Source organism: Oncorhynchus masou, chromosome 1 (genome assembly GCF_036934945.1).
Source record: "Oncorhynchus masou masou isolate Uvic2021 chromosome 1, UVic_Omas_1.1, whole genome shotgun sequence".
NCBI lineage: Eukaryota > Metazoa > Chordata > Actinopteri > Salmoniformes > Salmonidae > Oncorhynchus > Oncorhynchus masou.
The window spans coordinates 18,999,631-19,015,289 of record NC_088212.1 but is presented as its reverse complement, the minus strand read 5'-3'; the positions used below and the strand labels follow the sequence as shown (position 1 = coordinate 19,015,289).

Below are 15,659 nucleotides of genomic sequence, written 5' to 3'. Positions count from 1 at the left end.
AGCAAGCGGGACATGCCTCTGGCTTCATGTCCAATCAGCGCTAGAAGTGAGATATACAGATATTTTGATAGCCAATCAAAATCCTACTCACCCTCGTGCCATTGGTCGTGTGATCAGATTGGTTCAGCCCACTAACATACGGATGCCACCAATAGACAAGAGACACAAGGAGCGTTTTTATTTGGTTTAAACATGATTACAATGATTACAAAGATCTCACCTACGGTGTATCCTAACAATAGTAACATGTTTAACTGTGAATTGGACAGAGATATAATTTGGATCAAAAATAAGGGAGTTAGCTGTATAGTATAACTCGCTTTTAATGCTACAATATTGTATCTTGTTTGGTAACAAGTTAGCTAGATTTGACACACATTTAACACCACTGTCAGCACAAAGCTAGACAGCAGCATACCCAAAATATACACAAAAACGGGCGATAAAGGTGGATATTCAAGCAAGTCATTGCACATCATATGGTCATTTCATCAAAGACAGCTTTGCTCATCATCTTGTCATTGCCAAATGTTTCTTTAGCACTTACACTGGAGAGAGAAGACCCAAGGAAGATCATGTGTTTGAAGCATTGGGAACAACAGATGAGCTGTCGATCAGCAATAGGGCAATGTGATGTTCTTTCCTTCTATTGAGTATTATGCTTTGTGAGTATTCACGGTCTTGTGTTTTGCATCAACAAAGGTCATACTTCACAGATCAGCTGGACAAGGTCTGAGTTTGAACTTATTCAGTTCATTTTTGGAGAGTAATGATGAACATATGTTATATTTTACTCAGTGCTTACCTGCCTAACCCTACAGATTCAGTGTGTCTTACAAGATGTGGGATCCAACATTACCACACTTCTGTCATCTGCAAGAGAAAGATAAGTAAATATATTTCTGCAAATCCTTTTGTAGAATCATTACACACAGCTCACCCCAGCCAGTGGCCTTCTCATTCTACTCATACTCTTATCTCACTCTATCCAACAGAGAAAAGCAAGTTCAGTTCCCAGCCAGTGGCAGACCTGTCTCAACGCATTCAGAGGAGCTGCCACCACTGACAAACTTTATATTACCTGTAAGCACCCACTCTGGATGAAACTTCTCTTTCATTTCTTTATTTCTATTTTTTTATTTCACCGTTATTTTACCAGATAGGCCAGTTGAGAACAAGTTCTGGCCAAGATAAAGCAAAGCAGTGCGACAAAAACAACAACACAGAGTTACACGTAAACGTACAGTCAATAACACAAAAGAAAAATCTATGTACAGTGTGTGCAAATGTAGACGAGTAGGGAGGTAGGCAATAAATAGGCCATAGAGGTGAAAATAATTACAACGTAGCATTAATACTGGAGTGATAGATGTGCAGATGATGATGTGCAAGTAGAGATACAGGGGTGCAAGAGGGTAAGTAATAATATGGGGATGAGGTAGTTGGGTGTACTATTTACAGAATGTCTGTGTACATATACAGTGATCGGTAAGCTGCTCTGACAGCTGATGCTTAAAGTTAGAGAGGGAGATATAAGACTCCAGCTTCAGAGATTTTTGCAATTCGTTCCAGTTAGTGGCAGCAGAGTTATGTTAGCACAGTGTCCAAAGATGGCCCAGAAGTATACAGAATGGTGTCGTCTGCGTAGAGGTGGAATTACCAGCAGCAAGAGCGACATCATTGATATATATATACAGAGAAAAGAGTAGGCCCGAGAATTTAACATTTATAAGGTGATGTGGAAGTATTGATGATCGGTTTACAGGTTCAAATTCCAAATAGTCTTAGTAGTGTACTTCCAGGTAACACATCAGATGAGGTTTTGCATATGTTAATCCATGTTTATAGCACCTCAATACATGTATATTGACATTTAATATCAATTGATGCATTAGTTATTAGGTCCCTTTGTGGGTGAATAAATTTCTGCATATTGGTTTGATGTGCTCTCTTTTTAACTTGTATGTCCGGTTACATAGTCTAGGAAAGAGCAGCACAGCCCTCCACATAGCACGGACAGTGTGTCGCCGAGCAGAATGCAGGTCAATTTGAGGTAATCATATGGTTCAGACCAACCACTGTAAAACAGTCATCCTGAACATTGTCCCAGAAACAGCCATATTAACTATAACACTGTCTTTTTGTTCGGTGTTTCCCCTATAGTGCGGTCAGGTGAGGCCGATCCTGATGTTGCCACATTTTTGAACAGGTACAGTGCCTTGCAAAAGTATTCATCCCCCTTGGCGTTTTCCCAGTTTTTTTTTTTTTTTTGCATTACAACCTGTAATTTAAAATGATTCTACAAAATAAAAACGGAAAAGTGGTGCGTGAATATGTATTCACCCCCTTTGCTATGAAGCTTCTAAATAAGATCTGGTGCAACCAATTACCTTCAGAAGCCACATTAGTTAAATAGTCCACCAGTTTGCAATCTGTGTCACATGATCTGAGTGTGTGTGTGTGTATATATATATATATCACACACACACATGAATAGAGTTGAAGTCAGAAGTTTACATACACCTTAGCCAAATCATTTGAAACTAAGTTTTTCACAATTCCTGACATTTAATCGAAGTAAAAATTCCCTGTCTTAGGTCAGTTAGGATCACCACTTAATTTTAAGAATAATAGTTGAGTGATTTATTTCAGCTTTAATTTCTTTCATCACATTCCCAGTGGGTCAGAAGTTTACATACACTCAATTAGTATTTGGTAGCATTGCCTTTAAATTGGTTAACTTGGGTCAAACGTTTTGGGTGGCCTTCTACAAGCTCCCCACAATAAGTTGGGTGAATTTTGGCCCATTCCTCCTGACAGAGCTGGTGTAACTAACAACACTCCAGCCACTTTAATGGGAATTGATGAGAAATGATGTAAAAGATATCACTAGCCACTTTAAACAATGCTACCTAATATAATGTTTACATACCCTACATTATTCATCTCATATGTATGCGTATATACTGTACTCTATCATCTACTGCATCTTTATGTAATACATGTATCACTAGCCACTTTAACTATGCCACTTTGTTTACATACTCATCTCATATGTATATACTGTACTCGATACCATCTACTGTATCTTGCCTATGTTGCTCTGTACCATCACTCATTCATATATCTTTATGTACATATTCTTTATCCCCTTATACACACAAGTGTAAGACAGTAGTTTTGGAATTGTTGGTTATTACTGCATTGTCGGAACTAGAAGCACAAGCATTTCGCTACACTCGCATTAACATCTGCTAACCATGTGTATGTGACAAATAAAATTGGATTTGATTTGAGTCAGGTTTGTAGGCCTCCTTTCTCACACATGCTTTTTCAGTTCTGCCCACACATTTTCTTTAGAATTGAGGTCAGGGGAGGCAGGGTAGCCTAGTGGTTAGAGCATTGGACTAGCAACCGAGAGGTTGCAAGTTCGAATCCCCGAGCTGACAAGGTACAAATCTGTCGTTCTGCCCCTGAACAGGCAGTTAACCCACTGTTCCTAGGCCGTCATTGAAAATAAGAATTTGTTCTTAACTGACTTGCCTAGTAAAATTAAATGTAAAAAAATTAAATGGCCACTCTAAGACCTTGACTTTGTTGTCCTTAAGCCATTTTGCCACAACTTTGGAAGGATGCTTGGGGTCATTGTCTGTTTGGAAGACCCATTTGCGACCAAGCTTTAACTTCCTGACTGATGTCTTGAGATGTTGCTTCAATATATCCATGTAATTTTCCTGCCTCATGAGTCTATCCATCTATTTTGTGAAGTGCACCAGACCCTCCTGCAGCAAAGCACCCCCACGGGTACTTCCACCCTGTGCTTCACGGTTGGGATGGTGTTCTTCGGCTTGCAAGCATCCCTGCTTATTCTCCAAATATAACGATGGTCATTATGGCCAAACAATTCTATTTTTGTTTCATCAGACCAGAGGACATTTCTCCAAAAAGTATGATCTTTGTCCCATGTGCAGTTGCAAACCGTAGTCTGGCTTTTTTATGGCGGTTTTGGAGCAGTGGCTTCTTCCTTGCTGAGCAGCCTTTAAGGTTATCTCGATATAGGACTCGTTTTACTGTGGATATAGATATGTTTGTACCAGTTTCCTCCAGCATCTTCACATGGTCCTTTGCTGTCGTTCTGGGATTGATTTGCACTTTTTGCACCAAAGTACGTTCAATTCTAGGAGACAGAACACCACTCCTTCCTGAGCGGTATGTCGGCTGCGTGGTCCCATAGTGTTTATACTTGCGTACTATTGTTTGTACAGATGAACGTGGTACCTTCAGGCATTTGGAAATTGCTCCCAAGGATGAACCAGACTTGTGGAGGTCTACCATTGTTTTTCCTGATGTCTTGGCTGATTTCTTTTGCTTGACATCATGGGAAATTCAAAGAGGCACTGAGTTTGAAGGTCGGCCTTGAAATACATCCACAGGTACACCTCCAACTGACACAAATGATGTCAATTAACTTATCAGAAGCTTCAAAAGCCATGACATGTTCTGGAATTTTCCAAGCTGTTTAAAGCCACAGTCAACTGAGCGTATGTAAACTTCTGACCCACTGGAATTGGGATACAGTGAAATAATCTGTCCGTAAACAATTGTTGGAAAAATTACTTGTCATGCAAAGTAGATGTCCTAACCAACTTGTCAAAACTATAGTTTGTTAACAAGATTTGTGGAGTGGTTGAAACACTTAGGTTGGATTCATTAAAACTAGTTTGTAAACTTCCGACTTCAACTTTACCTGTTCTGAAAGGCCCCAGAGTCTGCAACAACACTAAGCAAGGGGCACCATGAAAACCAAGGAGCTCTCCAAACAGTTCAGGGACAAAGTTGCGGAGAAGTACAGATCAGGGTTGGGTTATAAAAAAATATCCCAAACTTTGAACATCCCACGGAGCACCATTAAATCCATTATTAACAAATCTGCCAAGAGGGCCACCCACCAAAACTCATGGACCAGGCAAGAAGGACATTAATCAGAGGCAACAGAGATCAAAGATAACCCTGAAGGAGCTGCAAAGCTGCAAATATCTTGGAATTAGAGTATCTGTCCATAGGGCCACTTTAAGCCATACACTCCACAGAGCTGGGCTTCACGGAAGAGTGGCCAGAAAAAAAGCCATGGCTTGATGAAAAAAAAATAAGCAAACACATTTGGTGTTTGCCAAAAGGCATGTTGGAGACTCCCCAAACATATGGAAGAAGGCACTCTGGTCAGATGAGACTAGAATGTTGCTTTTTGGCCATCAATGAAAATGCTGTGTGGTGCAAACCCAACACCTCTCGTCACCCCGAGAACACCATCATAGAAAAACATGATGTTTTTCAATCAGCAGGGACTGGAAAACTGGTCAGAATTGAAGGAATGATGGATGGTGCTAAATACAGGGAAGTTGAGTGAAACCTGTTTGTCTTCTAGAGATTTGAGACTGGAGGTTGGATGGAGGTTCACCTTCCAGCTGGACAATGACCCTAAGCATACTGCTAAAGCAACACTCGAGTGGTTTAAGGGGAAACATTTAAATGTCTTGGAATGGTCTAGTCAAAGCCCAGACCTCAATCCAGTTGAGAATCTGTGGTATGACTTAAAGATTGCTGTAAACCATCAGAACCCATCCAACTTGAAGGAGCAGGAGCAGTTTTAACTTGAAGAATGGGCAAAAATCTAAGTGGCTAGATGTGCCAAGCTTATAGAGACATACCCCAAGAGACTTGCAGCTGTAATTGCTGCAAAAGGTGGCTCTACAAAGTATTGACTTTGGGGGGGGGGTGAATAGTTATGCACGCTGAATTCTTATTTGTATATTCAAAGTGGTAGGCATGTTGTGTAAATAAAATTATACTTTAATTCCAGGTTGTAAGGCAACAAAATAGGAAAAATGCCAAGGGGGTGAATACTTTCACAATCCACTATATTCCTGGTATAAATGTGCACATTTTAGATTGTGGTGTGCTCTAGCTGATGAACAGTCACCTCACGTCTTCCCACAGATTGAGCAACTACCTGTTTCCAGTGGCCAGGTACACAGCCATGAAATAAGGTGAAAATCTACAAAAGACCTGAATGACACATCTCCACATGAATGAGCAGACTGGGGAACTTTGAAACAACATTTATTCTGTTTCAGGATTTAATTCATCATTGGCATATGTAAACGACAGATTGATGGTATACGCTTGAATATCTCGTAATGGAACTGCCCCTAAATTTCAAATTAAGACTTGAATCAAGTTTGACTTTGCTAGAGGCTAAACCTTAACATACTGAGTGGCACATTGCTTTTAATGACATTTGGAAAAACTGATACAACAATAACCTGTGATACTAGGATAATACCGAATAAAGAATTAGAATTTTGTAATGAAGTGAGCAAGTTATAATCCTGTGTTGGAAGCACACAATGTACATTGTTGTATTTAAATGTCACAGGTTGGATCACAAGAAGCTTCTTTATAAAGTATTTCAGAGAACACTGGACGAATAGCTTAAAATATCCCATAGATACAATATTTATACTGATGGGCTATCATGCCATGCTGCAGTAAATAAACTTGCTGATCATAGTCACTGCATTAGCATCATGTTCTACATCAGAAATGTAATGTGCTGAATATATTGTCATATTGGAGAACTATCACAACTGGTCCTCAATGTACTGTAGGTTCAGATATCCTCTTTTCACTCTGGGATTTTCAGCATGGTTTCAATAACTATGGTGGATGTGTAATCAAGCCAGTACAGTAGAGCTCAGCCCGGCTTAGTGTTGTAAAAAGGTCTCAGTCTTCCAACTCGCACACAGTTACAGTATCTGGCACCAGCCCTGGCTCTTCTGGGAAAGGCTACTTGCCCAGGTCATAAGTGACAGATTGCGTTCCTCATATGGTGGGTAGCGCAGGTAGGTGACACACTCGATAGAACTGTTTCTGAGCAGGCATGATTTCCGGTGCGAGAAGGTGTCAAAGCTGTAGCGCCCATGGTAGGAACCCATCCCACTGGCACCTTTCAAGTAGAGTTAAACAAAATATGGGAGGGTTAATATAATATATTTATTCATTCATTATGGTGCGGCCTGTCAGACCTTATTATGGATTTTTTTTGTTTAAAGGGAGATGCAGTTCGACACAAACCGGTGCGCCTGGCACGTACTGTACTACCATACTGTTAAAAATTTTTTGTCTTGCCCCTTCACCCTCTGAATTGCACACAATCCTATTACCAAGGGTTAAAGAAGGATTTTTAAGCTGCCCCCTCCTTCATCCAATGATTTAAGTGAATTTAACAAGTGACATCAATAGTGGATATTAGCTTACACCTGATCAGTCTGTCAATACCATGTTTGTTTTTAATACTTTGTTCAATAAGAACAGATTTCTGCTGCAAAACATTGTATTACTGTATGCCCTACTGAACATGACCCAGGTCTCTGTACTGAGAAGGGTTGAAGACCTGAGGCAGTAATCTGACCCAAGCAGACCTTTTTCAAACCTACCTACTCCCCCAAAAGGCAGGACCACCATCAGGCTCTGCAGGACACTGTCATTGGAGCAGAAGCTCCCACTTGAGGTCTCACTCATTAGCCTCGAGATTACCTGCACGGGAAGCAGAAAGAGGCATGACAGCCAGCATATATTGTATGTGTACACATGAATTGTGTGTGTAAGCTTGTGCCAGTCACCTTGCTGTTGCTAGAGTAAGCGTACACACAGAGAGGCTTCTCTCGACGACTGATGAAGGAGATTGCCTCATCTATGCTGTTGACGGTCAGAATGGGCAGAACGGGTCCGAAAACCTCCTGCTGCATGATAGGGTCCGAGTCGCTCACATCGCACAGAATGGTTGGTGCTTCACACAAACAAATATATATACACAAATGTTATTATGTACAAATACTGTGGTGTAGTACAGACTGTAAATCAAGTGCATATACATGTAGGAATAGTTTCCTGGACACCAATTAAGCCTAATCCCAGACTGAAAAGCACTTTCAATGGAGATTCTCTATTGAGCATGCTATTTGCGCAGGACTAGGCTTAAACTTCGTCAAGGAAACCAGGCCTTAGAATCTCTCCAAAACTTCCTTCCTCGTTCATTTACCAATGTATTTATCTGCTTCATTCACTTGGCCTCCTACAGCCACCTTGCCAGACCTCCGCAGCAGGTCCGTGGTGCGGTGTACGTTCTCCAGGTTCACGATGCGGCCAAAGCTCCTGGACTCCTGGGGGTCTGAACCATAGAACTGCAGGAGGCAGCAGCGCAAGGCCTGGAGCAGCTGTGCTTTGGCCTCGGCATGGCACAGGACGTAGTCAGGTGCTACCATACTCTGCCCAGCATTATGGAAGCGGGCCCAGGTGATGCGTCGTGCCGTGGTGGGGATGTCACACTGCTGGTCCACGTAGCAGGGGTTCTTACCACCGCCCAAGACCAGGGTGACGGGTGTGAGGGTGCGGGCTGCTGCCTGTGCCACTCTACCCCCGTCCTCACGGTTTCCTAGGGAACCATTATTACCTCATACACAGAGCACACATTACGTCTGATACAACAAAGATTAGGGAGCAAAATTCAGATAAGGCAATGATGACATTTTAAATCTGAACCTTTTTTACCTGTGAAGAAGACATGATCAAATTTGAGGTCCACTATTTCAGCCAGGTCATTCACCCCTGCAAGGGTCACATGGTAACATTCCTTTGAAAAGAGCAGGAATGTTTGTAGGTTAAAAGGTATACTCACTTATATGACAAGTCACCAAAACAGCCACCTGTGTAACATTGAATTCAACTCACATTGTCCAGGTATGACGGTATGAGGTGGTGTAGCAGCTCCGATGTGTGAGAACTACATTCTGAGGGGTTGAGGATCACACAGTTCCCTAAACAACAAACAGATACAACAGTACAACGATTGGCAAGCAACTTTCAGTATTGAATGCAAATGGATGAGCATTGTGTTGGAGTGTGTGACACTTAAATGCCCTAATGCCTATAGTTACAGTGTATTGTTACCTGCGGCAATGGCCCCAACCAGGGGTACCAGACAGAGCTGAACAGGGCTACACCAGGTCCCCACAATCAGCACCACCCCTAGTGGCTCACACACCACCAGGCACTCATCCAACGTGGTGGTCTGCACCAATCAGAAGAAGGCAGAGGGGAGGAGCTCACATTACCCAGCCAATGGAAAACTCATGAGTCACAGGTACTACACGTGCATGGTCACTGTTTGGCATGACAATTCCATAAGTTGAAAATAGAGCAAAAACAGACTGGCACCCAGACTATTCTAAGCTGTTTTGACAAGTTCAGCACAATACATTGCTTTGTAGGCGAGAGACAGCCCGTTCTCTCAAAGACAATTTAATTAATTGATGATTCAACAATCATATTTCAAGTGGCTTTAAAACTTGTGTATTCCTACAAAGTCCAACTAAACCACCCTCATACATAGCAAAAGGTTATGCAACATAAAACAAAAACCGGTGTTTTTACTGGACAAATTCAGGTAGTAGTTTCCCATTTCACCCCGTTTCACTCCATTTCAAAATGTTTCTCCCAACTGAAGACGACCCAGTATTCAGAAAACACACACGGGGTACCCTGCAACAGTCTTACCAGGTTCCTCTCCACCGGTTGTGGCTCCATCCACTTCTTGAGGTTGTTGATGGCATGAAGAGCCTCGTTCTTCACCAGTATCAGTTCAGACACTACCGTCTCAAACCGCGGCTGGCAAAACAGCACAAACACTCAGGTCTCGGACAGAACATTTAAAATAAGGCCTTGATGGTAACCGGTTTGTTTACACTACTGATTACCTTGAAGATGAACATTCTAAAATGCCACAGTGATTTATTGGGGAACCAATGTGTGCCTTCAGGAATGTGGATTCCCTAATAAAATCACTGTTAGTAATAAAGAAGGTGATACACACGTCAGCTTTAGAACACCTACTCAGGGGTTTTTATTTGTACTATTTTCTACATTGTAGAATAATAGTGAAGACATCAAAACTATGAAATAACACTTGGAATCATGTAACTAAAATAAGAACAACTCAAATAAGCAAAGAAAAAATGACAGTCCATCATTACTTTAAGTCAGTAAATACGAAAAAATGTGAAGAATTTTCAGTCGCAAAAACCATCAAGCGTTATGAAACTGGCTCTCATGAGGACTGCCACAGGAATGGAAAACCCAGAGTTCATTATAGTTACCAGCCTCAGAAATTTCAGCCCAAATAAATGCTTCAGAGTTCAAGTAACAGCCACATCTGAAATTCAACTGTTCAGAATCAGGCCTTCATGGACAAATTTCTAACAAAGAAACCACTACTAAAAGGACACCAATAAGAAGAGACTTGCTTGAGCCAAGAAACACAAGCAATGGACATTAGACTGGTGGAAATTGGTCCTTTGGTCTGATGAGTCCAAATTGGAGATTTTTGGTTCCACCCGCCGTGTCTTTGTGGGACACAAAGTAGGTGAACGGATGATCTCTGCGTGTGGTTCCCACCGTGAAGCATGGAGGAAAAGGTGTGATGGTGTGGGGATGCTTTGCTGGTGACACAGTCAGTGATTTATTTAGAATTCAAGGCCCACTTAACCAACATGCATTCTGCAGCGGTACGCCATCCCATCTGGTTTGGGCATAGTGGGACTATCGTTGGTTTTTCAACAGGACAATGACCAAACACACATCCAGGCTGTGTAAGGGCTATTTTACCAAGGAGAGTGATGGAGTGCTGCATCAGATGACCTGGCCTCCACAATCCCCCAACTGCAACCCAATTGAGATGGTTTGGGATGAGTAGGACAGGCAGAGTGAAGGAAAAGCAACCAACAAGTGCTCAGCATATGTGGGAAGTCCTTCAAGACTGTTGGAAAAGCATTCCAGGTGAAGCTGGTTGTGAGAATGCCAAGTGTGCAACGCTGTCATCAAGGAAAAAGCTATTTGAAGAAACTCAAATATAAAACATTTAGATTTGTTTGCCATTTTTTTGGTTACTACAAGATTCCATGTGTGGTATTTCATAGTTTTGATGTCTTCACTATTATTCTAATAGTAAAAAAAAAAAAACCTTGAACGTGTAGGTGTTCTAAAACTTTTGACCGGTAGTGTATATACACACATACATTATATAGAACAAAATGCAACAATTTCAAAGATTTTACTGAGTTACAGTTCACATGAGGGGAAATCAGACAATTTCAATAAATTCATTACACCCTAATCTATGGATTTCACATGACTCGAATACAGACATGCATTTGTTAGTCACAGATACCTTAAAACAGGTATTCCCAGGGGTATGTGCAAATAAAAAACGTGATTCACAATAAAAAAATATTAAAAAATCTTCACATTTTCAAACAGTCCATTTATATTTTCCAACGGGCTATACATTTGGGTGTGGTTTCCCCCCCCCTCGCCCGATTAGCCTAGTTTCACTGACAAAAATAAAATTAAACCATCTCGTGATCAGCGAAATAACAATATAAAATTACAGGTAGCCCAGCTAGCATGGACACTGACAGTTGGGAATCTGATGCAGCCAAAGAGAATTAAGACGACTTTCGAGTAGTAAGACATGTATAAATGCAACAGATTCCATTAATAAGAAGGGGTTATAAGTGTCTTATATGGTGGTGAGCTACCGAGTGGCTCGGACAGGAAAGCCCCATACTATTGTGGAGTGCTTAATTCTTCTTTCTGCTGCAAATATGGCAGGGACAATGCTGGGGGAAAAGACCCCCTCCCCCAAAAATATGGGTACACTGCAGCATCCACAGAGAGGCTCTTGCTGCCAAGGGAATGCCTGACCGCTTGAAAGACGTTTTGGACACTACAGTGAAAATGGTTAACTTGTTAAAGCAAGGCCCCTGAATGCGTGTGTATTTTCTGCACTATGCAATGATATGGGCAGCGACCATGTAAAGATTTTACAATATACAGTAGTGTGCTGGTTATCAAGGGGCAAAGCATTGAATTTTTTTTTTTAAATGAGCTTAAAGTTATTTTTACTAACCATTATTTTCACTTGTTTGACCACTTGCATGATGACGAGTTTCACACACACGACTGGCCTATCTGGGTGATGTTTTTTCTCGCCTGAATGATCTGAATCTAGGATTACAGGGACTCTCCACAACTACATTCAATGTGCGGGACTAAATTGAAGCTATGATTAAGAAGTTTGAGTTCTTCTCTGTCTGCATTAACAAGGACAACACACAGGTCTTTCCATCATCATATGATTGTGTGTGCAAACGAGTGAGTTTTATATGTAAGATGGTTAAAATAAAGAGCAAAATGTATTATTATGTGTGTCCTCGTCCTATAAGAGCTCTGTCACTTCCCACGAGCAGGGTTGTCACAGAAACTTATGTTTAATAAATGTATAGTATAGTGTGTGTGTGTGTGTGCAGGCTTACAATGATGGCAAAACACAATATTTGACAGTGCGCTGACCCTGGTGGTAGAGGGGTTATGCAGCTGGAGGTTGAATGTTTGAAGGGGTACGGGACTATAAAAAGTGGGAACCACTGCCTTAAAAGAAATGGTCTCACAGAGGGCCTCAGGATCTAGTCAAGGTATTTCTGTGCATTCAAATTGCCATCGATTAAATGCTATTGTGTCCTTTGTCTGTAGCTTATGCCTGCCCATACCATAACCCCATCGCCACCATGGGGGACTACGTTCACAACCTTGACATCAGATAACCGCTCGCCCACATGGCATCATACACGTGGTCTGCGGTTGTAAGGCTGGTTGGACGTACTGCCAAATTCTCTAAAACAATGTTGAAGGCGACTTATGGTAATGAAATAAACAAATAATCTGGCAACAGCTCTGGTGGAAATTCCTGCAGTCAGCATGGCAATTACACGCTCCCTCAAAACATCCGTAACATTGTGTTGTGTGGCAAAACTGCACATTTTAGAGTGACCTTTTACTGCCCCCAGCACAAGGTGCACCTGTGTAATGATCATGCTGTCTAATCAGATCCTTGATATGCCACACCTGTCAGGTGGATGGATTGTCGTGGAAAGAAGAAATGCTCACTAACAAGGATGTAAACAAATGTTTGAAAACATTTGAGAGAAAGAATCTTTTTCTGGGACATTTTATTTCAGCTCAAGAAACATGGGACAAACACTTTACATGTTGCATTTATATTTTTGTTAAGTGTATATAAACCTGTTTTTGCTTTGTCATTATGGGGTATTGTGTGTAGATTGAGTGAAAAAAAGATTGTCAATTTTAGAATAAGGAAAAAGTGAAGGGGTATGAATACTTTCCGAATACATTGTATATTGTTATTATGTACTGGTCTCCATCTTGTCAACCTCTTCAGCTCCTAATAAAATATGGAGAAATTATTAGACATCCTCCAAATGGAGAATAACTTCTGTACCTTATGGAGGTCCCTCCCAAGTGCATCCACAAAGTCACACTCGTGTTCCACCAGCATGCGCACCAGGGCTTCCAGTTGGACCTGTCTGAAGCTCTCGTCAAATGCGCGGCCAGCTTGGAAGGCAGCTCTGGCCCTTTTCAGCAGCTCCATACACTCTAAAAGACGGGTCTTCATGCAGGGCTCCTCCAGCCTGTTCCTGAAATACATGTCAGACAAAAGCCAGTGTATTCCTATGTGTAAAGGAAACAAGTATTGTAGTTAGTATTCTAGATCAAATCATATTCAGTACACCTTCTGCAGGTTAGGCTGCCATTCTTCTTGCATGCATAACATGCTCTTGCTTTTCCGCGCATGCTTCCTTCTACACTGTCATGTTAATCTCGAACAGGCTTACAGATACACTACTTGGCCAAAAGTATAGTCGAACATCTCATTCCAAAATCATTTAAATGGAGTTGGTCCACACTTTGCTGCTATAACAGCCTCCAATCTTCTGGGAAGGCTTTCCACGAGATGTTGGAACATTGCTTCCATTCAGCCACAAGAGCATTAGTGAGATTGGGCACGGATGTTGGGCGATTAGGCCTGGCTCGCAGTCGCCGTTCCAAATACTCCCAAAGGTGTTACATGGAGTTGAGGTCAGGGCTCTGTGCATGCCAGTCAAGTTCTTTCACACAGATCTTGACAAGACTATTATTCCTCCACAAATCTTTACAATTGGCACTCTGCATTGGGGCAGGTAACGTTCTCCTGGCATCCACCAAACACAGATTCGTTGATCGGACTGCCAGATGGTGAAACGTGACTCATCACTCCAGAGAACGGGTTTCCATTGCCCCAGAGTCCAATTGCGGCAAGCTTTACACCACTCCACCCGCCGCTTGGCAACACGCATGGTGATCTTAGGCTTGTGTGCAGCTGCTCGGCCACAGAAACCCATTTCATGAAGCTCCCAACGAACAGTTCTTGTGCCGATGTTGCTTCCAGCAGCAGTTTGGAACTCGGTAGTGAGCGTTGCAACCAAGGACAGATTATTTGTATGCGCTTCGGCGGTTCCATACTTTGAGCTTGTGTGGCCTACCACTTTGCGGCTGAGCCATAGTTGCTCCTAGACATTTCCACTTCACAATAACAGCACTTACAGTTGACCAGGGCAGCTCTTGCAGGACAGAAATTTCACAAACTGACTTGTTGAAAAGGTGGCATTCGATGACAGTGCCACGTTTAAAAAAAAGTCACTGAGCTCTACAGTAAGGCCAGTCTACCGGCAATATTTGTCTATTGAGATTGCACGGCTTTGTGCTCGGGTTTATACGGGGCAGCAGATATCCTAGTGGTTAGTGTTAGACTAGTAACCGAAAGGTTGCAAGATCATATCCCCGAGGTGACAATGTAAAAATATGTTGTTCTGCCCCTGAACAAGGCAGTTAACCCACTGTTCCTATGGAGTCATGGAAAATAAGAAATTGTTCTTAACTGACTTGCCTAGTTAAATTAAAGGTTAAAAAAAAAACCTGTCAGTGACTAATTTGAAGGGGTGTCCTCATACGTTTGGCCATATAATGTATAAGCCTAGTGAAAAGTGTGTGCCAAACAGAGGACAGCCCATGGGCAGTATCCATACCATTAAAACTCCAGTATCAGAGGAAAATGACTCAGCCAATCAGGTTGCCTGGAAACCTGTTGAATTGCATTTAACTCTACGTCGGGCAGAAATTAGTGTTTGAATCAGGAAAGTTTCCTCTCATGACCGCAACAAGTCAGAATGGTGAATAAAATTATATTTTAAATGTACTTTACCGGTTGTCCTTGCAGTTGGTCCTTTGGGCGGTAGGAATGTGAGACAATGTATCCACAGGAAAGTTTTCAAAGCGCTTGTAGAGCATTTCGATCACCTGAAGCATGTGATACAAATACATGCTGGAGAAGGATGGATATTTGCTGGAGAGGCATGCATACTTGCCAAGCTGGTACACATGCTCATGTTTACATGGTTCTGTGTATGCTTCAGGTGATTGAAATCCAAATGCACCATCAGCATGTAATTATACTTTTCTGCCACCAAAAGGACCAACCACACAGACAACCAGTAAAGTACCTTAAAATATACCGTTATAACATTCTGGCTTGTAGAGGTGGTGAGAGGGACATTTCCTGACTCAAACACTCATCTCTGCCCACCGAGACGTCGGGTTTCCAGGCAACCAATCAGGCAACGCAAAAGAGAATCAATGAAAGATATGAG

At 41.9% G+C, this 15,659-nt stretch overlaps 1 protein-coding gene and 1 long non-coding RNA gene across 2 annotated transcripts; one reads left to right on the top strand and one right to left on the bottom strand.

Moving 5' to 3' along the window:
* The first annotated feature begins 153 nt into the window (after positions 1-153).
* On the top strand, positions 154-6,113 carry LOC135525755 (uncharacterized). Its single transcript, XR_010453209.1, has 6 exons — positions 154-448; positions 541-665; positions 822-1,083; positions 1,980-2,053; positions 2,164-2,209; positions 5,998-6,113. It is a non-coding gene; the product is annotated as an uncharacterized LOC135525755 (long non-coding RNA).
* Positions 6,114-6,485: 372 nt separating this feature from the next.
* On the bottom strand, positions 6,486-13,767 carry aldh3b4 (aldehyde dehydrogenase 3 family, member B4). Its single transcript, XM_064953297.1, has 10 exons — positions 13,706-13,767; positions 13,415-13,610; positions 9,616-9,726; positions 9,010-9,130; positions 8,791-8,876; positions 8,611-8,692; positions 8,102-8,494; positions 7,683-7,849; positions 7,497-7,596; positions 6,486-7,006 (listed from the first exon to the last, which is right to left on the bottom strand). Exons 1-10 carry the CDS (start codon positions 13,765-13,767, stop codon positions 6,807-6,809), a joined length of 1,518 nt encoding a protein of 505 aa, XP_064809369.1. The 3' UTR covers positions 6,486-6,806.
* Positions 13,768-15,659: the final 1,892 nt, after the last annotated feature.